This window comes from Lagenorhynchus albirostris, chromosome 10 (assembly GCF_949774975.1).
Source record: "Lagenorhynchus albirostris chromosome 10, mLagAlb1.1, whole genome shotgun sequence".
Lineage (NCBI taxonomy): Eukaryota > Metazoa > Chordata > Mammalia > Artiodactyla > Delphinidae > Lagenorhynchus > Lagenorhynchus albirostris.
Window position 1 is genome coordinate 77,324,436 of NC_083104.1, and position 25,204 is coordinate 77,349,639.

Here is a 25,204-nt window from a genome sequence, read left to right on the forward strand (position 1 = left end):
GAGGAGTCAACACTTGTAAAAGTGCTTAGTAAACGAAGGTTCCATTTACTGAAACGGCCGCCGGCCGACTTCCCAAAACCCCTAGTGCGCTGCAAGGCTAAACCACCGAGGGAGGAGAGAGCACGCAGCGCGGTCCTTTCCGAACTCGTGCATTTCTTAGCTAAAAGAGGCAAGTTTCCCTTGGGAGAGCTAGGCCTCAGCTTCCTGTCACAAAGAGCACAGCCAGCCCAGAGGTCTCCAGGCGCCGCGCCCTCCCGGGCTCGCCCCGCTGCCTGGGGTTGAGCGCCCCCAGACCACGCGGGGACGACAAGGCAGGCGCTACAGGCGCCCCGGCTGCGCTGCCGGGAGAGGGTGGGAGCCCCGGTCCAACCAGGCAGCTGCTGCAGAAGGGCGAGGAGTTCGCCCTCTCGGATGAGGGCCTCCGCTCCAAGTTTCACTGTTATCAAAGGGAAGACTTCAGACGGGAGAGTTCTTCTGTTTAATTTTCGACTAATACGTTCGCGAGGCGTTTTAATTGCTTGCAAATGCATTTTCTCTGTACGATTACGGAATCCATGTTGCCTGTGGGCTGCAAGACTAAGGCGGAATACAGATCCGCATTAGGCTTTTGACGATCAGCCCAGAGGGCGGGGCGGTAGGGTCCTGCCGGAGGAGGTTTTACCGAGGGGGAAAAAGAAACAAGAAAGAAAGAAAAAGAAAACGGAGTTTAAAAAAATCAATGACAACTCTTAAACTGAAATGACTGGGGAGTCTATCAGAAATGTTAATTTCCCCTAAATATCCCACAGCTCTTTTTAAGACTGGTCTGCCATTTCTCATTTGCAATTAAGGTAACGTTTTTCAAAAAGTGACCCTTCTGTTGTTGAAGGAAGAATGGGGATGCGGGTGGGGAATACCAAGAGGAAGAAGAGTTAGCAAAGCCTAACTGGAAAGGAAAGGGGAGGGACCTTTAGAAAGACACCCAGAGTTGGCACCAGCTGAGGCTAACTGAAGTAAGAAAGGCAAGTTATTCATTTTTGGCTGGGGGGGGAGACGGAGTCTGACCCCGAGCACCTACATACCCACGTTGCCATGACTTTTCTCCCTTAATATCCTGGTCCTGTAACTGGGTCAAGTTTTCGATTTCTGCCTCCTGCCCAGAATCTGCCTGATTTGGAGCACTCTTCTCTGTCCACCTTGGCTAATCAGGAAAACTGAATGAACCAGGGATTAGGATACTGCCTGGTGGACCCAGCATGTTTCCCTTTCCACCACCTGAAGGATTGACACCACCCACCCACTCTCCCACGGTTACTACTGGTAGATGCTAGGAGAATCACACCAGAGTAGGTCCTTGAATAAGAAGAGGTTGCCAGGTCATTAAAAGCTTGAGTAACTGTGAAACTGGGGCTTCTTGAGCGAGGGCCCCTGAGGGCTCCCTGTGAGGTTGGCTCTTGGAAACCCCAGGCTGAGTTTGTCTTAGAAGACTAACCAGGGTGGAAGTGCTCATGGAGATTCACAAAGAAGTGAGGGCAGATAGAACCAGAATAAACACCACTAAGATAGGACACAGCAGTTGTTTACTTTTTTTTTTTTTTTTTTGAATCTCTAAAGTCACCTCTGCTCTTTATGTGCATCCGGAATAAGGAGTGAAAGGGGCTTGGAGGCTTGAAAGGGTTAGGAGAAGTACTGATGAACAGATCTACACTTCTTGGTCACTTTGTGGAAAGAACATAGTGGATTTTTCAGTGTTCCACTGTCCTCCTGTACAAGTACCCTTCCGAAGCCAGGGTCTTCGCGATCACGAAAATTGTCTCCTATTGTGCTAGCTCATGTCTGGGCTCTGGAACTGTGTGCCCCGCTGGAGCAGAACACACTAAATGTCATTCTTAGACAATGTACACACATGCTCCCTTAAGGCATAAGTTTAATGGATTCAATCTCATCTCTACCTTCCTCTAAAGAGGAAGGAAGAAACAAAAGAAATGAGGAAGAACAGAGGGAGGAAAGAAGATACTGTGGTTGATGTATGTGTATATCCAAGGAAGTATTTTTGGTTGAAAATGCCCAAATAATTACAGTCCTTAACCACTCTACTTCACTTAGAATTATGCAAGCAATTCTGTAGGAAAAGTCTGTTCAAGCAACAGGAGAACAAAGTCCATAGAAAATCCATTTGGAGGAGCAAAAGAAATCCCAAGTAGGAATAAGAAGAAGCAGGAGGAGGAGAAACACGTGTTTAATAAAACTAGGGACAGGCACTTGCTTGTTGTTACTTGTCCACAAAACTCAAACACGCACTGAGTGGCAGATCCTTTCTATGGCGATGCTTGGGACTGGATGAAAACTGGGGTGACCAGTACGGTACCAGCCTAAAAGCCCAGGAAGGGACCTGAGCTTTCTACACCAGAGTCTGAACTGTAGGAAACCATTCAGAAACTCTCTTCTCTAGCTCTGGATCCTCACCAAAACAAACCCGTTAGATATAAAGATTTCTCTGCTGATTCCTAAAGTGGCTGCGGTGGAACAATCCCTCCTGGAGTGGAGCGTGGACTCAGAAGGCAGAGCAGAAGCGCTGGGTGCTAAGAGAGACCCTCTCCAGCTTCTAGGGTGCCGGGCTGGCAGGGTTGCTCTGTGCTTTTATGAGCTATCTTGAGTGCACCGGAGCGGGTCCGGCTTCGGGCTCAGGCTGGGATGCTCACTACCGGTTTCCCCAGGGAGGGAGCCCCGGGCGATTGTCACTGTGTCTCCAACTCACCGTGGCCAGTTAATTCAATTACACCTCCCGCTGGAGAATGTGTGGCCAGTCGCTCTCCCGGAAAGGGCCAAAGCAGAGAAAGGGGAATTAGCTTTGCTGAAAAGCCCAGCCTTTGGGTCAAGCAGGATGGCACTTATTAATTGCTCAAGACTATTAATTGGATGGGAAGGGAAGGTGGTGGGGGGGACTGTCTGACAGAAACAAACCCCGCGCGCGCTCATCACACACACACAGACACCAAGCGCAGCACACACCTGCCTCAATGAGTTTCTTTAGAAAAGGGGCGCGCCAAGCAACCCCAGAGCAGATGGAAGGGAGCTGCTGACCAGTATGTACATATGGCGCTGATGATTTCCCCAACTTCTCTTTCACGGACAAACAGCTTTTTTTCTTTTTCTTTCTTTCTTTTTTTTTTTTTTTAAAGTTGGGATGAGGCGAGAGGGAGCAGTTGGCCAAATGGGGTTTCCCTACAGTTTAGACGCTGGTGTGGGAAGCTGGGGCACTGGGATGGGAGGAGAGCTTTCCAAAGAAGCCATAGGCCCTGGCAAAGTAGACTCCTAAGCTAAAGGAGATGCTGTTTACCCTCCCCGCTTCATCTCCTTTAAATACAAGTTTTTTTCCTCATCCCTCGTGATCTTTACTTTCCTCTGATACCATGGCGTGGGGGGGGGCGGTCAAGAAGCACAGTAAATGAAGCCTGGACGCCTTTTGTCTTGGTACCTAGAAGTCACTCAGGAAAACTGGGTGGGGTTAGGGAATGGAAGGGAGAGGTACGTTTGTCAGTTCTTCGGTGATGTCCAGAAGGGTTCAGATGGCCGGGACAAATGGAGATCATTCTGTGGATGTACTCAGCTCCAGGCCAGAGCTCATTACCGGGAGTACCAGAAGTGCGGGGGCCGCGTGTGGACCTTCGCCCCAACAGGGCCAAACGCAGAGGCCAAATGCGCTGGGACAGCAGTCAGAGCAGGCGGCCAAGACGTCCTGAGCCTCCTGGTCGTTCCCGAGGGAGAGGGTTTTGCGTCTGCTGCCTGGACCTAAGCCGGGCAAAGAAGGTCCCTTCGCCTTCAATGAAGATGTATCTGACAGTAGGGGAGTTGAGGGAGGGGTTTGAGGCTTGTCTGAGAAGGGGCCGTCCTTTCCCATTTGAGCTGGGATGTACTGGGAAACCAACAAGAGCTACCAGGAAAAGCGCGTCTGGCCGTTCTCTAGATAACCTGCACATTCTTCTGGGGGGAGGTTTGTACCTCCGCAGGGGCGGGCGCTCCTGGGGTAAGGTGTTGGGGGCAGGCCCCGGCTGCCACGGACGCGTATTTTGTCTGTGGGTGGAATATAGAGGCCTCTCTCCGTCCTGGCAAACAAAAGATTCCACTGCAAGCATTTTGGGAGTCAGCCTCTCAGTGGCAACGGCCTTTATCTCACCCCTCCTACTTAAAGATCAAGTTGGTCATCCTTCCTTTTCATCTTTGTTGAGCTGACTTCATTAGACCAAAATATGGAATTTCGAGAAGTTGGGAGGGGGGCACTTGCGCACCCTGAAAAGGGGAGCAAGTGCTGGCAGCTGATCCCTGCACAGGACTGAAGCACCGCGGATCTCCATCTCAGACAGTGCATTTCAATTCTTGTCGTGTGGCTTTGTCCATTTATATAAAGCAAAGAGTGCTGAGTGACAGCCCCAGTTAGCCTGCATGAGCAGATCCTAATAAACCCTCCCAAACCCCGACCTAAAAAAAAAGAAAAAGAAAAAAAAAAGCCACATGCCTGCCTGTTTGCCTGCGGCTTGTTATTAAGACACCTTCTCAGCTTAAACACTCAAAAGCCAACCAAATGCAATGGCAATTAAGACGAAATTACCCCTTCTATCTCTGAGATGAGTCTGGGGCCAGCCGGTTCTTTGGAGGCACGCAGGGCTCGTGAGCGGACTCAGCAGAGCCTCAGTATTGCGGGCCTGTAGCCACTGCTACCCGCTCTAGGCGCTAGACCACTTGATGCGGGAAGATGAATTTTGAATGAAGTGAAACTCAAATACTGTTTGGAAGTCGAGAAATCCACCGAGGAGACAGAGATAAGTGTGCACTGCCTCCTTCATGCCCTCTCTTTGTAAAATATTACTTTCAAACATTTAAGGGTCTGGGGGGGGTAATGGTATTCAAATACCTGGTGCCCCTGCTAAATGGTCCATACAACATTCAGCAGTCTTTTCGAAAAAGAAGTAGTAAAACACAAAAAGAGGGGGAAAATAGGTTGGGTTGAGGAGTGGAAGACAACGTTTCACCTAAATGTAGAATCTTGTCACAAGTCTTTATTCTCTTATATTTTTCTTAAATATATGGCCAGTTACACTCTTTCTTTATGATGGAAACTTGGGACTGTCCATCATGGTTATTTGTTTTAAAGCTGCTGAAAGTGTAAGCTACTGCCAGGTGTTGCCTTTCAAAAAAGGGAAAAGAACCCAAATTCATGTAAATATGGAAAGAGGAGTATTGTTCCCACTTGGTCAAAGGCAGATACCCCCAAGTCTGGGTGAAATTGATTTGGGTACTCGTTGGAAAAAGCAGCTTTCAGCATCCAGGGAGTGGAACCAATAGGCATGAACACTTACTTGTGTAAAAGGAAGCTTTAATTAATATATATTTCTATCTCTAATATACACACATCGGGGCTAGATCTTTATCTTCACAATAAACTGTGTGCAAATGCTCTCTGCAGAGATGAGTCCCCACCTCAGTCGGTATAGAAAAGCATGATAAAGGTTGGAAAAAATGGATAAAAATGTTGAAAGAACCTCCAGTTCCTTATTAGGCGAAGATACAATATTTATTCCTTGTCTCCTGGGATAAATCTCTTCTGCCTATTGTCCGCCCAGTTCTCAGTGCTGATGCTTAATTTTCAAAACTTCTATATTACCAAGGGACCTACGACATCAGCCAAAGAAATACTCAGCAAGTACAAAATCTGTTCCAGGGAGCTGCTTTTGTGCAGAGGGAAAATTTTGTTCCTACAGGTTTTTAAGTGGGTACGAGGCAAGGAGCTATCTGATCTGGGCAAAGCCATTACAATTTAGATCTCTATCTATAGAACATTTTTTTTCCTTAAAAAAAATTGGAAAATACAAGAAGTTTGGATTTTTTTCCCGATTCTTTTTTTGGAGGGGGAAATTGCATCGTAAGCTTTCGGAGAAACCCAACATGTCAACTACCTTTCCGGGACTAGTCCACGATGCCGAGGTATTATTACTTTTTTTTTTTTTTTGAGCGCGCGTGTGTGTGGCGGCGGCGGCGGCAGCTTCCCCTGTCTCTAATTTATATCGGACCGTTACGTTTAATTATAATCTGGCTTTCGGGGGAAGTTAAGGAAGGAGAAGGGAGAAAGTTCGTTATGACATCTGTCGCCAGGAAGGGCAACTCTCTGCCACGTTAAGAAACATTTGGCATAATGAGGGGAAAAACATAATCCTAATAATAAAGAAAGGGAGGAGGGGGTGAGACGAGAGATAGAGATGGGAAAAAGATACTCAGAAAGGCAAAGAGATTGATGGGGTGGGGGGCGGTAGGTGGACAAGGGGGTGGGGAACACGCACCCCTTTTGGAATGGGCTTATTCTAGGAGACTAAAGCAGAAAGGGGGGAGTCGGATTCCCTGCCCCAAATGGTTAAGAAAATGAGCAAGTTGGGCGATTTGCACAGACTGGATTTTTTTTTTAATATATAGATAAAAGATTTTGAGCAGCTCTGGCAGAACATCCCAGCGTGCACAGCCGCGGCATCTCGTCGTTGGCAGCGGGTTGGAGTGGCGAGGCGCTGCGCCTGTGGACGCTCTCGTTCTGCTGTCCGCAGCCCCGGAGTCAGTGGCAAATCTGGCTCCCGGGTCCGGCTCCCTGTGCAAGTTGGGCAGGGGCTGTGCGTGTGTGTGTGTGTGTGTGTGTGTGTGTGTGTGTGTGTGTGCGCGCGCGCGCGCGTGTGTGTGTCACCCGCACCTATATAGGGTGGGGGATATTTTTCCGAGCTCTCGACTGTGAGGACGAGGCCGCCCACCCCCAGTCCGCCTGCTCGCACAGGCTCCCCGGCGAAGGCGCGCAGCCCGGCTGCGGCTCGGCACGAGCCCTGCGCGCTCGCGCCCCTCGGAGAGCCGGAGAAAAGCTCCCGGCTCCGGGACAGCCGCGCCTCGGTTGCAAAATGACAAACCTCAAGTTTTTCTGCTCTCCCTTTTCCCCCTCTTCCTTCCAGATACGTCACGACGGATCAAACAGCTACCGTTTGATGCAGCTTGGCTGTCTGGAGTCCGTAGCCAATTCCACTGTCGCCTATTCCTCCTCTTCCCCTCTAACTTACTCCACCACCGGCACCGAGTTTGCGTCCCCCTACTTCTCCACTAACCACCAGTACACCCCGCTCCACCACCAGTCCTTCCATTACGAGTTTCAGCACAGCCACCCGGCCGTCACTCCCGACGCCTACTCTCTGAACTCGCTCCACCACTCGCAACAGTACTACCAGCAGATCCACCACGGGGAGCCCACCGACTTTATTAACCTGCACAATGCGCGGGCGCTCAAGTCGTCCTGCCTGGACGAGCAGAGGCGGGAGCTGGGCTGCCTCGATGCCTACCGCCGCCACGACCTGTCCCTCATGAGCCATGGCTCTCAGTATGGAATGCACCCAGATCAAAGACTCCTGCCAGGGCCCAGCCTGGGGCTGGCCGCCGCGGGAGCCGACGACTTGCAGGTAAATAAGCATGCGGCGAATTTGCGCCCTCCCCTCCTCTCCCTCCCCCTCCCGCGCCGTTAATAATCCGACTGTAAGCCGTCTCCCCGCGCCACCTCTCTCTCTCTCTCACACACACACACACACACACACACACACACTCACTCACACACACGCACACATACACACCACTTAGGGAAAGTTATCAAAACAATTAAAGGAGGCGTGTGCCACTCTGTCCCTCTCATTGGAGCAGGCATTTCACCTGGACGCTCGGGAGTCCAGCTAGCTGCGGGCCCCCCACTTTCCGGCGTTCTGCACTGAGGTCTTTTGTGAATCCACATTTCTGTCCCTGAGGCATGGGGTGGGGGAGATCACGTAGGCTGGGGTTGAGCCAACTGGACTCAGCGTAAGACCCGATGAGTTGATGACCAATCGTACCCTCAGTCTCGGAGCTTTGCTGCGTCTACCCGCGTGTTCCAGGCATTTGTCCCAGACTGAGCTTGTGGGGCGCGTACTATGAATTGGGGGGGCTGGTTTGTTCTCAGAACATTTGGGGGACCCTGAGCGCCAGCTAAAATTTCACCAAATATCCTAGATCGTTGTGGACAGTAAAGAATCGCAAATGTAAGCCTCAAAAATTTACCCCAATGAAAGGCTCTGCACAATGCAATTGGCCGGGGTGTGGGCTTGAGCCTGATTCTCGCTGCCCGAGGAGCACCCAATCCCGTCACCTGGCTGAACGAGTCACAACTTTGTTTTCACTCTCCAAGCCATTAATTTTTACAAAAGATGCAACTCCTTAGAAAGAAGGAAAGGAAACAAGGGAAGAGAGAGGGGGAGAGAAAATGAATAGGAAGGGAGGAAGAAAGGAGAAAAGGTAGGGAGGGAGCGAGGGAGAAAGTAATAAAGGGAGAAAGAGAGGAAGGAAGGAAGGAAGGAAGGAAGGAAGGAAGGAATTCAGATATGGTGAAGGCCATGACTCAATCAAATGATCTCTCCTACTTTCTCTCTTAATGTATTTTTGCACATTGTTTGCCAACAATAGAATATATGATTATGCAGACATACTGTCACAGCCACATTTCAAACAAATAAGTCCACACATGTCCCAAACAGAACCCAGAAGACACGAGTTTGTGCATTCTTTTGGCTGAAAGTACAGCTCTGCCTGCGAGTCCACACGAAGGTGGCCACTTTCTCCAAGGTCCCCACAATGAAAGGAGAGATACTGGAAGAGCACGAGTCGGAGACATAAGAGATCCCTCGTTGCGCACAGAAAATCTTTCTCCCTCACTTACCTCTGAGCAAGGGATTATTTAAAAATTAAAGCGAAAGCCCTTACAGTCCCAACAAAGAGCCCAAGCCACAAAATCCGCGCACGAGAAAAAAGGTTTGGCTCCATAAACCTTGCTTTCTACATTTACATTCACGAAATAATTTTATACGCTCAGGGCATTTTTACATTTTTCACAAGGATCTCCTTATGTCTCAAGAGGAAAAAAATCTGCCATTCAATGCTTAGCTCAACTAAAACCTATTTACTCCTTTTAATAGCCACGTCTGCCGCTGATTTTTTTGTATCTGTACAAATTTTTTTCCTGTGCTAGGCACAAAGCCGGGCATTTTTCAAAAGAGGGGATTAGAACATTTGCAAGCACGAGACAAAGAGCGAATCCCGTGCAAAAGAACACCGTAGTTTATCCAATTTTCGACTTAGTGCCATTCAACTGGTCATTTATGCAATGTCATCCGACCAAACAACATGTTTTACTTATGAGGGGGAAAAGTTTGTTAAGTGAAGAGACAAAGATTCATTTCCTTTAAGAAAATAAACATCTTAACGGTGCGCCAGAGACAGGGAGGGAAAGTGATTCACTTCCTTGGAGAACTTCTGGCCTCTACCTTTTCCATTTCAGACATTTTGAAAACTTTACTTTCATCCTATGTCTTTTAACATTCTTAACCTCCTTTTTGCCATTTTTTGCTCATAGTGAGGGAAAATTCATCATGAGAGAAACACTCCAAGACACTAGAAGAATAGAGGAGAATGGTATATATTTATGCATCTATGTCTACAGAAGGGTGTATATACATTTTTGATACAGACATAGAAGCAAGTTGTAAGTTTGGCAAGTTATTTTCTTCCACTCCTCCTGGACTTAGTTGTCAGAATGAAAAAGAAAAAGAAAAAAAGTCATAGCTACTTTTAAAAAGAGAAATGGGGAGGGGATGTGTGGGAGAAACCCGTCTCTCTCCTTTTATTTCTTCCTTTTTAAAACATTCATCAGCATATGCCTCATTTCAAATGCAACAAATGTAAATATACTTTTCCCTGCACAGAATTTTAAGTGAAAGTCCAATGGTTTGGAGGGCGGTCTAAGTCTGCCTAACAGATGCAAACAGTCTTGTGGCTTCAGTTCCATCTTTGAGTCCCCTAAAAAGATTTGCTATGGCCAACAAAGGAAACTGTCACACCTTTTCCCATCACTGCTTTAATTTATGCTCAGTCTCCAACTTTTTTTTTTTCATATTGATTTGATAATCACTTTAAGGCAGAACAGTTAAAATAAGAAAGAACTCGTGAGTAGGTTGAAAAGGGGGGTCTTACAGGCCTGCCTCAATATGGTGAAAATGGAGAAGCGAAAGGGAGCCAGGGCTGTAAAGGTTGTTTTGTAAAGTGGGTTTTTATTATGCACCGACTCTCTCCGCATTTACTTAACTCTTCACGGGCTGTTGGGTAGGTTAACACCCTTCAAGTCCTCTTTCAAGTCCAATACCTCGTTTGTTTGTAAAGGAAAATGAGCCTTTAACACATTTCGACTCAGAAAAAAGAAAGAAGAGAGAGAGAAATTTTTATTTTTCTTAATCAAAAATCAGCAGACCTTTTCCTCCTTCCCAGCTCAAATGATCCCTCAATCCATTAGGAGGCTGAAGATCTACAGTGAGTGACACTGAAGGTGTTTCCTCCATAAGACACACTTTGGGTAGCATGATAGGATGCTCCTACATCTGGGGTAAAACAGAACCCTCATAAGAGATCTTGAATCCTGCACTTGAAATAGCTCCTATGAGCTCCCAAGAAACCCACAGTGCCAGACTTGATGCTTCTGGTGTCATTTGCTCCACGCAGAAAATGCCGTGGAAACTGTCTATATATATGCTGTGTGCCTTGATGGAGACTCAAAGCGTTTCTCATTCTCTTATGCCAAGATAAAAGGCACTCCTGTGCTTTGAAGTGTAATATTGTATGGTGCTGTAAAATGCATACCTTAAAATTTATACAACTTTTAGATTGTGGTTTTTCTGACACTTTTTCCCCTTAAAATTGTGTGTGCTTCCAAACTTGCTTCAGCTCAGTGGTTGCATTTAAATGTCTACTTTGGGGTTATGGGGAGATGGGGTTCGGGGTGGGACAGGTTGAAAGACTTAACTAATGTATCTATTAGTATCTATATGAGTGATTTTCTTTCTTTTTCTTTTATTAAGGGCTCTGTGGAAGCCCAGTGTGGGCTCGTTCTCAATGGCCAAGGTGGAGTGATAAGAAGAGGTAAGTAACAACATATCAAAACTGAACATTCTTCTCTCATCTGTTACTTTGCCTTCAAAGTCCAGTGATGCTTTTAAACATCAGATCCCCATCTGATGATAGAGGAAACAATGACTCTTGGTCAATTACTCTTGTCCCACACAGGCATACCCACATGAAAAAGTTTCCCTTCCTCTACTGAGGCTTGAACCAGCCTGTGTCCAAAAGGCTGTGATAGAAGAGATTTGCTCTTCCTCAATGGAGCAGTGACAGAACCAAAGTTAGAGGCAAAAAAAAAAGGGAAAAAAATCCTTCTCACACTCCCTTTTCCCATCACCACATCCTCGAGCAGAATTTCTGGTCTCTTTTACCCCTAAATGTGCCAGCCACAGCCTGGGTGTTTGAGGTAATGATGTTAGCTTGAGGCTTTGAGAGGTTAAATTCATTGGGCTTCAGGGAAGGCTAATGAAACACCAATATTGTAGCTGCCCTCATTTTTCTAAGTGTCCAGAACATTTCTTTCTTTAAGGGAGGGTGAGAGGAGGAGGTGGTGTTAACTGTACCGGATAAAGCTTTCTTGTTCCCATCTGTTGAGGGAAACATCTGAATCCAGAGTTACCCATGGAATTGGAAGGTGGGGGGTAGGCAAGAGTGGAGAGCTGTTGATTTTGGCTCAGACGCTGATGGGAGCTGCATCTCAAATATTCCATTTTGACAAAAGGTTTTGAACTATGACATTTTAAGGGCCTCAAGGCAGTGCCAATTTTGCTGGCTTCCCCACTTCACTGTACCCAGAGCCTCTGAAGCTTATTTTCCTAGCAAGCTGAGTAACCCGAGGAGCACACGAGGCAAGGCGGACCAGCTGTTACCCCAACTTCATACGAATTAATAAGATGTGGCCTATTCACTAGGACTAATTCCAGCTCCAGGGCCGCAGTTGTCTCTAGTAACCGAACCACTAAAAACTGAGTCATTTCTGATGGCACCAAATAAATGTCCTTCAGTCCCTCTCCACCCCTTTCAAAGCTTGTTAAAAGACTCCAGTGTTTTTCCAAAGAAAAAAATGCATCTATAGGAAGCAACGGATTATTCCATGTTTAAACTGCAGGTTTTACAACCCAATGTCCAATGTGAAACTCCGTTTAAATTGAGGTGGGAAGAAAACAGAGTTTTCCTTTGGGAAACTGACTATTGTCAGAGTGGATATTTGGAACTTCCATTAAATGGCTATTTAAATCTTTTGTTTCACCCCATGGCGATTTGAAAATTATTATTTTTTAAACTACTACTGTTGCTCCACAGAAATTTTAAAAAATGAGCCGTATTAAGCTTGTCAGACAGGCCAATACTCAGCCATTTTGAAATGACATGAAATAGGCCCAGACTAGTGAAAATTGAAATAAAATATACATATTATTGGAGAGAGGGATTAAAATACACAGTGAAAGAGGGACCAGGTGACGTGCTGATCCGGGTCCGTTGGGGTGCTCACACTAAAGGTGAGGCCAAGTACTCAGGGCTCCCGGAGATGTCGGTGGTGCTGAAGGACAGCGCCACTAATTAGAGCCCGGAGCTGTCTCCTCCCAGAGCCCGGCTCGCGCTACTGCGTTTTTGCGTTCAGTTCCGCAGTGGCTCCAACATCACCTTCTCAAATGCTTGGCAATTACATCCGATCGTACAATAGCTGGCAGGGGATGAGAATTATGAGGCCGAGGCGGAGAGCTGGAAGGGAGGCGGCTGTGCAATCCGTTGAATTTTCGTTAAGAGATTTAGGGGATAGCCCTCACCACCCGCCCAGGAAAGGCCAAAGCTCTCCAGTCACTACAAGATGGAAACTGCGTGCCTGTCCTCTCAGGGCCATGGAAATGGGCTTCCTTAGGTAACGTTTGATTGCTCTTGTAGAATTCGGTGTCATTCACCTAAAAATAGGAGCCGAATTTATTTTAAACCAAACATTGATCTTTTAGAAGAACGGCGTGGCTCCAAGGAGAGAGGGGAGGTAACTTGGGGTTTACGACTGTATTGTTTGACTAAAGCCTAATCCTTCCCCCCTCCATGCAAAGGCATTCAGAATTTAGCTGCTGAGTTTATTCCATTTCCACGTGTCTTAGAGAAAGGCCAATTAATTTAGTTGAGCCTCGGAGACCAGGGTGTGTGTCTCTGTGTGTCTGTTTACTCTGAAAGGATCAATGTTCAGGACAATTTGTAAATGGATAGCAAGGAAGTCTTGCATTAAAAGGTGATGTTTGTCCTGCCGCCTGCCCAGTTCTTTCATCTCAGGACTCCCCGTTTTTGAAGAAACGCTAAGGAAGTCCCTTCTCTCTATTGTCACTGGTAGCACACAGGATTCTAACATCAATAGCTCGAGTCACCTTTGTTCATCAAAAATCGGGAGGGCTTTAACTCAAGCGCTCTGCTATGTCGCCATATTGTGCAATAGCTCAGATGGAAAAGTCTGTTTCTCTTCTAATCCATGCTTTACAGGTGACTCACCATATGAAACATGATTTCTTGAAAAGCAAAACTTTTTGCCATTTTTCCTCTCCTGCTGAGCTCTCGGATGAACTTACATTTCTAATGATTTCCAGAATTTACTGTGGGAGGAAAAAAATAGATTTCACTTCTCAAGACCCCTGGATGCTCTTTTAGAAAAAAGGACAGTGCCCTAAATGCCCTACACGAATTCATCAGGGAGAGGCTGTCCTGTTTGCAGTGTGGTACGTGTGCTTGTCGGGGGGAGGTGTGTGTCTCAGTTCTTTAAATTTGGCCACTTCTGTTTGCAAAGAACAAAATACCATTTCCCTGACTCACTCTGGTAAGTGGCAGTTACACTGTCTTTGCCTATAATGAAGCCCTATAGCCAAAGAACGCGGAAGAGGGTCAGCGGCGAGGTAATTACCACCTAGATAAAATATTTGCCACCGCGTCGGAGGTGCAGCTCCCCGAGCGCTCACTCTCGGTTAATGGTGTGCGCGATTTTGCCCGCAGCTCCGCCACTCCAACCATCAGAACCAATAATCTTTACTTTACCCTGTGCTCGCGTATCGATAGCTTCTCTCGCCTCCGGCACTGGCTTTGATATGTTAATATTTCTGAGTAGCAAATTCTGCAGAGATCATATTAATGTTGTACGTACAGAGTGGAGCTTTGCCTTCGTTGAATATTCAGATACTGGGTTTCAAAAGGCAGCTCTTGAAGAAATGAGGCTTCTATTTACAGGAGTCGTCTGTGTTTTTAATCATTAAAAAAAAAAAAGGAGAAGAAGAAAAAGAAAGGAAAACCCACTCTTCTTTTCCCCTTGAATTTTCCGAGGCTCCCTTATGGCCCCTTCCCCTTTGTCAGATGCTCATCCCTTTCATTTCTCGCTCTGAGAATTTAATAGTAGGACAACAATGTTGATGACGACGATGATGATGATGATGAAACTAATAGTGAGAGGATCCAGATTGGAAATGCAGGAGTAGGGGTTCAGTTGGCCCATGGCTTTCAGAAGAGGATGGAGGTGAGATGAGAAGACCCAGCTTTTTCATATTTGGGTGGAAAGGGACATTTTGGCCCTGGTCTTTTTTTTTTTTGTGAAATCGGGATGGCAAACTCAAAAAAAAAAAAAGGAAGAAAAAAAAAGAAAAAAGTGAAGAGGGGAAGCGCCCTTGTTTCGCTTTGTGATCACTCTGCCTTGCAGCCCCAGGCTAATTTCAGAAGCTTAAATACCGCCATAGCCTCTGGGCCACGCGGAGAGGGAGCGGACCTGGCCACGGGAAGGAAGGAGCGCTTACTGGATTGCCCGTGGCTACACAAAATACAAACTACTTTGAATCAAAACATTTTGGGGGAATTAATATGATCTGAACTCTGCACGTTTTAAGAGAGCTGGAGTGCGTCAGATCGCTTAGAGGTGACTGGCACAGCAGCGGAGGCATTTACGCTGCGGTGCAAACACTGTCAGATCTGATGTAATTTAAAAAAAAAAAAAGCTTCCGTGAAAGGGGGCTTAACATCAGTCGCCCAGTCTGCCATTAACCGGGTGGATGGACCCGACCACTCTTCCCGTCTGCAGCCTTCACGGCTGCCCACAGGCGGCTTGAGCAGAAGGATGAGATTTCCTTTGTATTTTCGGGTTTCGCGAGGGCCCTGGGCTTTGGAACTGGAGTTAGAGAGAGACTTTGACTCTTTCAGCAGCTCCTGAAAGGAGTAAGATTAAAGGGGGGGGGAGTGAGAAGCCCTATTCCTTTTCTTTTGTCAGAGCCCCTGGAATCTCTGTTTACTTAAATCACCAAAACTCATCACTGTGGCTCATTCACTGTGAAAATACTGTCAGAAATACACCTGGGGCTTCGCCTGCCGTCTTAGTGCCCAAACACAGATGCTGCAGATGCAGAATTCAGTCTCCTTTATATGAAGTATAAAATTCACGTACCAAAGGATCTAGAGGCATGGTTTGTTGGAAACCTATTTTAGGGGCAGGGGAGCTACTTTTCCATAGCCTACTGATGTCTCTCTAATTTCTTTATTGCTTTGGACATCACCAAAAGCCAAAGCACTCTCTGCACACACGTTACACACCGACCACTACCTTAAACCAGAAGGTCTCTCCGTGCAGACCTCCCTTTCTTTTGTTCTGCGTGGAATCTCGACCTGGATAAGCGCATTCAGACTTGGTAACCCAGTAATACCTGTAACGACCTATCCTTCCCCCAAACAGTGCAACTAGCTGCGGATGCGGCATCCGAGGCCTATTTGATTGCAGTTAGGCCCCTTATCCCTTTACTGTTTGATTACAATTAACATCTGCTTTGCGTGGAGGGAGGGGATTACGTGGGGCGAGGGGTGGGTAATTGGGACTGAGAAGGGCGAGAGGCTAGAGAGAAAGCAGCCGAGAATGCTCCTACCCTACCCCGTTTACACGCGCACCTCACAGAAATGCAGCCGCAGAACAAACAGGGACAGGAAACTCCTGTAATCACTTACACATTTTTTAATGTGTCAGAAAAAAACGAGCGATCACTGGAGATGAAGAAGGGGAGAAAAAAAATCCCTGCCATTTGTATTTCTTTCATTTGAATTGTAAACATCTGTTTGGCTGTAAGGCGAACAGAGCATTTATTTTGCTCTCCAGATTTGGTCTAATGATGTCAACACCGAGGCGGCGGCGAGTGGGGCGGCGCTGCGGCTTTGGAGAGACTGCGCGCACGGGCCCGCGCCCGGAAGCCCGCGGGAAGTATTGATCGCACCTGCGTAGCGTGCGGGGCCTCTAGGCGTCCTCAGCTCTGCTCCGAGGCGGGAAGGCACCCGGAGGGGAAGAGTAGCTTAGAGGCAGCTTTAGGGGTTCCAGGGGAGCCGCAGTTCCTGGGAGAGGGCCCGGATTCTTACCTCTGCCCTAATTGCCTGCAAGGAGAAGAGGAAAAGCGGACCCAGGCAGAGGCGCCTGGCTTTCCGATTCCGTAGCTGCGTAAAAAGTGGGCGGGTCTTGTCGCGCTCTGCAGCTTGCGCCCAGCGCCGCGACGGTTGTTCAACACAATGGTAAGGTTGAGTGGCCTTAACTCGGGTTAACGAGCACGCGTGCGTCCGTTTTCCGTTGTACCTCCTCGCAATAAATAAGGGAAATAAATGGAACAGGTGTGAGCATCCCCATTTTTGAGATGGGCAGACGGAGGCCCAGAATTACCCGCCTAAGGTCGCATGGGTCACTAGTTGGCCAACCTTTTACCTCTTTCCCTCCCCCACACCGTCCCCAGCACGCCAAGGCGGGTGCAGCCCCATCCCCGTGCTTTTTTGGCCTCACGGGATCTGACAAAGTCTGGCCGCTGGAGGATCTGCATCTCTGTATTTTGTGCTGGTTTTGTTCCCCACACAGGCTTTGGTTGACTTTTCACTGTAGTTGTGGCAAAGTTATCCCTTTTATGATAGCCACGTCCTAACAAGTGATCTTGAGTAGATGATTTCTTATGCTGTTACTATAGCTACCCATCTGAGTTTGAGCATCACTGGAAGTAGGAAGCTCTATCTCCAAATGTCGATTTTTAAAATAGTAAATCCCATGGAAGTATTGCGTCTGTGCACTATGAATGGAAAAGGGGTGTACTCTAGAGAAGTTTGGCATGAGAACCCTAGCTATGGCACCAGAGACACCCCTAACTGGAGTGCTGGGTCTAGAATGAATATTGCATAATTTCAATAAGAGCTGACATGCAACACAGGCACCAAGAGGAACTTCAGCTAGTGACACCAGGGAGGAACACTCTAAATGGCTTGACGTAGTTGACCCTTTCATGACTTTCCTTTTCTGAAATCTCATCATTGCCATCTGTAGTCTGGAGCCCCTTAGAGACGTCCCACCTTCATTCCAAATGCAAAACGCTGGTTATGTTGACCTATTACTCTTTTCTTTCTCCTTAAAAAATAAACCACTGGGAAGAAAGACATCAGGTTCCCCACATGCTGCTGTAAACTCTACAAGTTGCCAAATCTTTAACCAGGACAAGAGAGTTCCCCAAGGCTGCAGCAATGCCAAGTATCAAAGTAACAGAAATTCCCTTTAAAGATGCTGTGACATAAAAAATAAAAGACTCTAGAGTTGATGGCTAATCCTGAATACAAAATAAATCCTCCAGGCGATTTGTGTGTGCATAAAGCATATTCTTAATATGCAGCCTGTGTGACTTACCTAATAAATGCTTATTTGAGCATAAGCCAGAAGGCTTACCTGGATGCAGGAGAGAAGACCCAGGGCCCAGAGAGTTCTCTCTTGGCTAGCTGGCAGACTCAGTGACTTCCCTGAGAACAGCTGGCTTTCAGCACAGGGGCTTCACTTTGCCCAAAGGGGGCAGTTTTCCAGTTGGAGAAAGCCCAATATAACTCCTTCTTTTACAAAAATTATAATCTTCTGCAACTCCCTAAATTTGATTTTTAACCTACCGCAGATTAACAAAGATAGGAAAGTTCTAAAATTGTGCCCTTTCCTTTCCTGGAAAACAACACGTACACTGATAATGAACTTGAGACCGGTTGGGTGAGATTCTTGTGTTCTCCACTGTGTGTGTACTGGCTAGCATGCAAGAGAGGAAGATTTATGTAAGAATATAAATTTGCTGATGATTTATAGTGACCATAGTTGAAAGCCCATTTTCAGGAGAAAATGTGTGAATTTTGAGTAAAAACATTATTATTTATTTCCTTTCTTTTTCTTTTCTTTCTTTCTTTCTTTCTTTCTTTTTTTTTTCGGCTGTGCGTGCGGCTTGTAGGAACTTAGTTCCCTGACCAGGAGTTGAAGCCAGGCCCCCAGCAGTGGAAACTCAGAGTCCTAACCACTGGACCACCAGGGAACTCCCTTATTTTCTTAATATTTTTGCTTCAGATGACCTCACTATTGCCTAAGTCCTAAAGCTAACAGGGTCATGATTCTTACAACACAACAATAAAACCCAGATTCACTGATATCTAGCTTACTTTCCTGTTCATCTCAACTTTTGACAGGTCACTTGAGTTTACTTTTAAAATACATTTTGCATCTAGAGGTAAAAAGTGAGAGTATCAGTGAAAGTATAGTGGTAGTTTCTAGACCAGAAATCTGCAGAAATTATTATTATTATTATTTGTTTAAAAATTTTCTCTGAGATTGTGAGATGGGGAAGCACAGTTGAATTTGTTTTTCCAGCTCCTGAGGCAGGCATTTGTATATTTTTTCACTATGTTGGCCACAAGTTTAACTGCCAAGAAGAATTTCAATTCGATCATTGAGACTATGACCTTTCAGGCTTCAAACTGAGGGCAGGTTTCCAGACACCAGCATTGGGAATTTAGCCAAGTGTACAGGACTTGTCTTCCAGCCTGTAGAGAGCTGGCTGCTTGGATGTTCTCAATATCCGGTCCTGTGTTTTGGAGTAGGGGGCATTCAGGGTGATCTCCAGCCTCGGAATTGCTTAGGGAGAAAGACCCGGGTCCTAGCACTTTCAGGGGAATCTTGGTTAACTGTAGGACAGCAGGAGGAATTCCAGAAAGCACAGGGGTAGAAACACTTTAAGAGTGGGGCAAAGTTAGCCTGTTCTCTGCACCCAGGTTCAGGGCCCCTTTGTCCTTTTAAACATCCTCCCAGATTCCTTAGCCCTGGTGCCTAGAAAACACACCTGAATCTGAATGCCACAAACCTGATGGACATAACATTCCATCTGAGCTGCTCACTCAAGGAAGGGAAGGCAGGTGGTGACTCCTACACCAGTGCTTCTCAAAGTGTAATGAGCAAAACTACAAATAGAACTACCATACGACCCAGCAATCCCACTACTGGGCATATACCCTGAGAAAACCATAATTCAAAAAGAGCCATGTACCAAAATGTTCATTGCTGCTCTATTTACAATAGCCCGGAGATGGAAACAACCTAAGTGTCCATCCTCGGATGAATGGATAAAGAAGATGTGGCACATATATACAATGGAATATTACTCAGCCATAAAAAGAAACGAAATTGAGCTATTTGTAATGAGGTGGATGGACCTAGAGTCTGTCATACAGAGTGAAGTAAGTCAGAAAGAGAGAGACAAATACTGTATGCTAACACATATATATGGAATTTAAGAAAAAAAATGTCATGAAGAACCTAGGGGTGAGACAGGAATAAAGACACAGACCTGCTAGAGAATGAACTTGAGGATATGGGGAGGGGGAAGGGTAAGCTGTGACAAAGCGAGAGAGAGGCATGGACATATATACACTACCAAACGTAAGGCAGATAGCTAGTGGGAAGCAGCCGCATAGCACAGGGAGATCAGCTGGGTGCTTTGTGACCACCTGGAGGGGTGGGATAGGGAGGGTGGGAGGGAGGGAGACGCAAGAGGGAAGAGATATGGGAACATATATATATATATATATAACTGATTCATTTTGTTGTAAAGCAGAAACTAACACACCATTGTAAAGCAATTATACTCCAATAAAGATGTTAAAAAAAAGTAATGAGCATATGAATCACCTGAGGGACTCGTTCAAATGCAGACTCTGACTCAGAAGGTCTGTGGTTGGGCCTGAGATTCTGCATTTCTAACACGCTGCCAAGGAGATGCCAGTGCTGCCAGTTGAGAACTACCCTTTGAGTAAAAATATTGGACAACACTCTCTTGCCCATTTTTCTTCCTCCACCTACTTTTTTCTCATTTCCCTCATAGAACTTGACCGTTTTCTGGAGATGGGTCTTAAGATTACCCATAACTGAAGAAATACAATGTATGCTCAGAAAAGCAACCTTTGAATTTGAACTTGCCACTGAACCTCCAAAGCTCTGCCCTCAGATTATTCAGGGCACAGGGAGGAGCCTTGGATCCTGAGGCTGTACAGCCACTGCATTAACAGCGTGGACACTGGCTCAGGATTTTTGTGTTAAGGGAGGATCCGGCAGTAGGAAACCCTCCCCACTGATGATCACTTTGGGTCCTCAAGTCTACTTCAGCTGCCTGAGGTTAGGGGATGTTCTCTGTTATTCCTGGAGGAGAGAAAAGCTCCAGGGGGCTTTCTGGACCTTGGAGACAGAAGGCTTCTGCTCCAGGAGCCCCAGCAGGGCAAAATTGCTTTAGTGATTTTGCTAACAGCAGTTAACTTTGCTTTGTTCTCTACTAGTAATAACGATAATAACAAATACAGTAACATTATTGGCCATTAACATTTAATGTGTTACTGTTACTATGTTCTAAGTCTGGTGCTGTGTTTGATTGTGTGTGCTGATCCTGACGGCTGACATATATAGAGAAATTTGACCAATTATCCACTCACATGGGTTGGGAGTTTCTGGCAATGGGCACATGAGTTTTAGTGGTACCTGGGGATTGAATGACTCTGGTGCCTATAGTTGTTAAATGATCGAGGGGAGAGAGATGGCGCTTCTCAAACATTTTAGAAAAGAGCTTCAAAACTTTTGTCTATATAGTAAGTCATGGATTAAAAAAAAACCCTATCCATCGTGTTTATGCGTGCACATACAAAAACACACACACACAGAGCCATGGATATATAATATCTACCCTTTGTGGGTATTTACCCAATTGAAGTGTTTCTTGTTGTGGATGATGTCAAAATTAAATTTGGTGGGCCAGCCAACACTCCATAGGATGCTAATTTTGGCTAAAATATTTTAATTTTTATACCCTCACAAATATTTTCTGTGTGATATTTGAAAGACAAACCTTGAGTGTTATTTGAAAGGACATCTTCAGAGCAGCTGTCTGAGATGATCCAGGTGATAGATGTAGAAGGAAAATTGTGCCAGGTGTTTCCAAATCCTGTGTAGTGTTGTGATAGTAAGTTTATCACATGTGTTTCATGTTGTTATCTGCTCACACAGTCACTAATATATAATATACATTTCCCTCCAAAGGTGGCACCTGTGTGGTCAACCCCACAGACTTGTTTTGCTCTGTCCCCGGTCGTTTGTCCCTTCTCAGTTCTACTTCCAAATACAAGGTGACCATTGCTGAGGTGAAGAGACGCCTCTCACCACCTGAATGCCTCAATGCTTCACTCTTGGGAGGCATTTTGAGAAGGTAAGAAAAAGGTGTTTTCTGGCTCTGCGGTCTTCTAACTGTACTGGTACCGCTCTCCCCAACCCTCAGCCCTTACATTTTCTGTCCCATGTTGAATACCCCATGTGGTCAAGTCTTCTCATCATTTTACTCCGAATGTCAACCTTCAAAACCTAGCTTTTGTTTGTTTTCCGACAGAGCAAAATCCAAGAATGGGGGTCGCTGCCTGAGGGAGAAACTGGATAGGCTTGGCCTGAACTTGCCAGCCGGAAGACGGAAAGCAGCCAACGTTACCCTCCTCACTTCCTTAGTTGAAGGTATGACTTTTTAGCCCCACAAGGTAATGATGGAAGGTTAGCAATTCTTTGAAATTCACGTTTGTTTGATTATGCTGTTTCATTTTTGTCTATACTGTTACGATAGTTACAGGTGAATTTCCCAACTAATCATGATAATGAAGATTAAATTAGACTTAATATAAGGCTTAGATATTGATTCATAAACTATCATCTGATTTACTAATCTTGGCAGTAATAGGAAAGAAGATAACAATAGAAGATTTAGGTACTTAGACAAGTATTCCCCACATAACAGCAACAAAAAAACTCTGCAATTGTCATTTTTATTATTGTTTATTTTAGCGTTCAGATAAATCTGGTTTAACTCATTGTTATTCAGTGCAACATGATCTACAGGATAAATAATAATCCTTTATAGAGTTCACAGGACTCAAGACATGGCACCAAGCCTGAGAGCACACTGTATTAATCCGATAGACATCTCTTAAAGTACAGTGAAGTTTCACGGCTTTATGTGTGGGTAAGCTGACTCACAGAAAGGTTAAGGTTCGCCAGTGGGGAAGACACAGACGTGGAAACATACTCCCAGAAGTTTTTGTTTTCCAATTTACCTTTTCCCTTGTGTTTCTTCTGTAAGAACTAAACTTTACATATTCTCATTCAGTCTTCTAAGAAGAGGTATTATTGGAGACCTTTTAAACTTTGTGGAGGAGCTTTTGAATTCAAAGGAGAGTTCTCCCATAACCTAGAATGCTATTGCCTTAAATATGAACGAAGAAGCCTTTTTGCCAAGCCTTATCTGAGCACACCTATGACACTTTTCTTGCATTGGTTTCTCACTTGACCATAAGACACTGTAGGAAGTAAAAGGTAAGTGAAACATACAAACAAACATCTTGCCTTTTTCCAGATTATCAACACACACTACTTACTGAACAACTCTGTGAAGTAGTGTGTTCTTGACCTTGGTCTTGGCAAAATTGCTTTGGTGATTTTGGTATTTTTTTAAAAAATATTTATTTATTTATTTAGGCTGCACCAGGTTTTAGTTGTGACACATGGGATCTTTAGTTGCGGCATGTATGTGGGACCTAGTTCCCTGACCAGGGATCAAACCCGGGCCCTCTGCATTGGGAGTGCAGAGTCTTACCCACTGGGCCACCAGGGAAGTCCCTGATTTTGCTATTAACAGGTATCTTTGCTTTACTCCCTTATTGTAATAATGATAACAACCACAATAGTATTATTGGTCATGAGCATTTAATAAGTGTTAACTGTTACTATGTTATATATCTTGTGCTGTTTGCTGTGTATACTAATACTAAGAGCTGGCATATGGTAAAGGGAGTTGACCCATAATCCATCCATGGGGGCTGGGCGTACTCAAGGAAGAGCAAAGTAGAAAAAAATGACTCATGGATTGATTCTAAAGAGAGACAGATTCCCGCTTAGTTTAAGTGAAAACATCATGAAAATTATAGCTATCTAACAAAAGAACAAAATCTGTTCAAAATATGAGTGGATTCAAGAATCATATGAATCGTAGAACATGATTGGTTCTCAAACCCAATTCCACAGTAAAATCATGGGCCTGGGCCCCATTCCCAAACCACTTGAAATGCAGTCTCCAGGGGTACGGCATAGGTATCTACATTTTCAAAAACACCCCCTGATGTATAATGAGGCTTAAGGATCATTGACTTAAATGTTCCTTGAGATACTTTTCATGTAACTGGTGTGAAAAGTAAAGGCCCTAAGAGAGACCTTTATCCAAGGTGTCTGTGAATGTCTATCCAGTAAAACCTGAAGAACCCTAAAAGGGTATATTCAGAATTCTTCTTATTGATTTTTATGTTAGCCCACAACACCAGAGCACCCTGTGTGGGAATCATTGATGGACGCTCACAGAAAGGATACAGGTTAAAACGTGAAATCCTAGGACAATCTCGTGGTCTTGCTATCTACTCTTCCAGCAAAACTCTCCTATCACAAAAGTGCTTCGCTTGTGTTCACCTCTGCTCACAGAGGTGTCACATCAGCCTTGGCTGATGGAACTTAAGACTGTATCCTTCTCAGATACATCTCACTTTAACTGGATGCTTTTGAAATCCCCCAAATATTCATGGTGTAGAGAAATAAATATTTTATTGTTGAATTCCAGGCATTCTGATGGAACTGAGGAAATGAGATTTAGGGGCAAAGGGACCTTTTACATTCCTCAACTCCCCACATGTTACATTATGACCCTCAAATGTGTGCATTCTCTCTCTCTCACACACACACATGCGTCTTAAGTTTCACTACTATGTACTATGTTCTATGGTATTTTTATTCTATTTCATATTTTTGTATTCTTTTAAAATGCTGATTGTAAACCCACTACTTTTAAATGCTGAGTGTAAGCCCACTAAATTTATTTCAAGACTCATTGTTGAGTCATGGGTCATGACCCATGGTTTAAAAAACTACAAGTGGTCTTAGGACAAGAGGAGAACCTAATATGTGTGACCTTTGTCCTCTTTGTGCTAACATGGATTTAATTCAGTTATTTCAAGCTTGTTTTGCTTATACCATTTTAGCTGGTAAATTAAAACTTTACCATGGTTACTGGTTGGTATTCATAGACCTTGAATCGACCATGTCTTTGGTAATATTTTTGCCCCTCAATCAAACATTTTTGCGGGAGCCAGTGACATTTTAGATTAGTTTTTTCCAGAAATTCTAAAATGAGATTTCCAACTGTCAAAAATGGTCCATCAGCTTTCTTATAAACCTAAGGTTCTGTAGGAAAGAATACTAATTGTTTTCATCATTTTGAAACTTTTTATCTTCCTGATGGCCCAAGACATTGCTGGGGTTCAGTCCAGCAATGGTTCAATTCTTCCCCATTTTGGTACAGCACTTGAGAACAAGATAATTCTGACTGGCTTTATTCCTCCTCGACCACACTTGGAAATAAATCTCCTTAAGGTCGACTTTCTGCGACTTTTTAGTACTTGTCTCGGCCCCTTTGTGGGGATGCTTTGAATACAGCCTTGCCATTGATGCTGTTTTGACAAAAATCCCAAAGAAAGAGTAGTGTATGGGGACCCTGCTAGACTCTCCATGCAGACATGATTTACCCTTTGTCAAGATTCAATCAGTGAACAGTAAGGTACCTTATAACAGGGAATGAAATTAGCAAATGAAGGTATGGTTTTCAAAAACTACCCTTGTCACTAACTTCACAGTGGTTTCATCGTGATATTCCTAGGTTTCCACACTTGCCTTGGGTTTTCAGTCATTTTATTTTAAATTATTTTATAATCATTTCCCCCTGTATTTCTTTTAAATGGAGTCACTCTACTAATAGTGCCATTCTAGCATCGTTGTCAAATCAACATCTTAGAGTCATTATTTTAGGGACTATTTTAGGAATTTATGAGAGGGCTA

The 25,204-nt window shown here is 45.1% G+C and overlaps 1 protein-coding gene across 1 annotated transcript in view; it reads left to right on the top strand.

Moving 5' to 3' along the window:
• Window positions 1-5,922: 5,922 nt before the first annotated feature.
• Window positions 5,923-25,204, top strand: part of TFAP2D (transcription factor AP-2 delta) — a 54,510-nt gene continuing 35,228 nt past the window's right edge. The window contains exons 1-5 of the mRNA XM_060164226.1: window positions 5,923-5,961; window positions 6,960-7,457; window positions 10,926-10,986; window positions 21,329-21,494; window positions 21,672-21,790. Coding sequence (XP_060020209.1) covers window positions 5,923-5,961; window positions 6,960-7,457; window positions 10,926-10,986; window positions 21,329-21,494; window positions 21,672-21,790 — 883 coding nt within the window. The remainder of the gene's footprint in view (window positions 5,962-6,959; window positions 7,458-10,925; window positions 10,987-21,328; window positions 21,495-21,671; window positions 21,791-25,204) is intronic.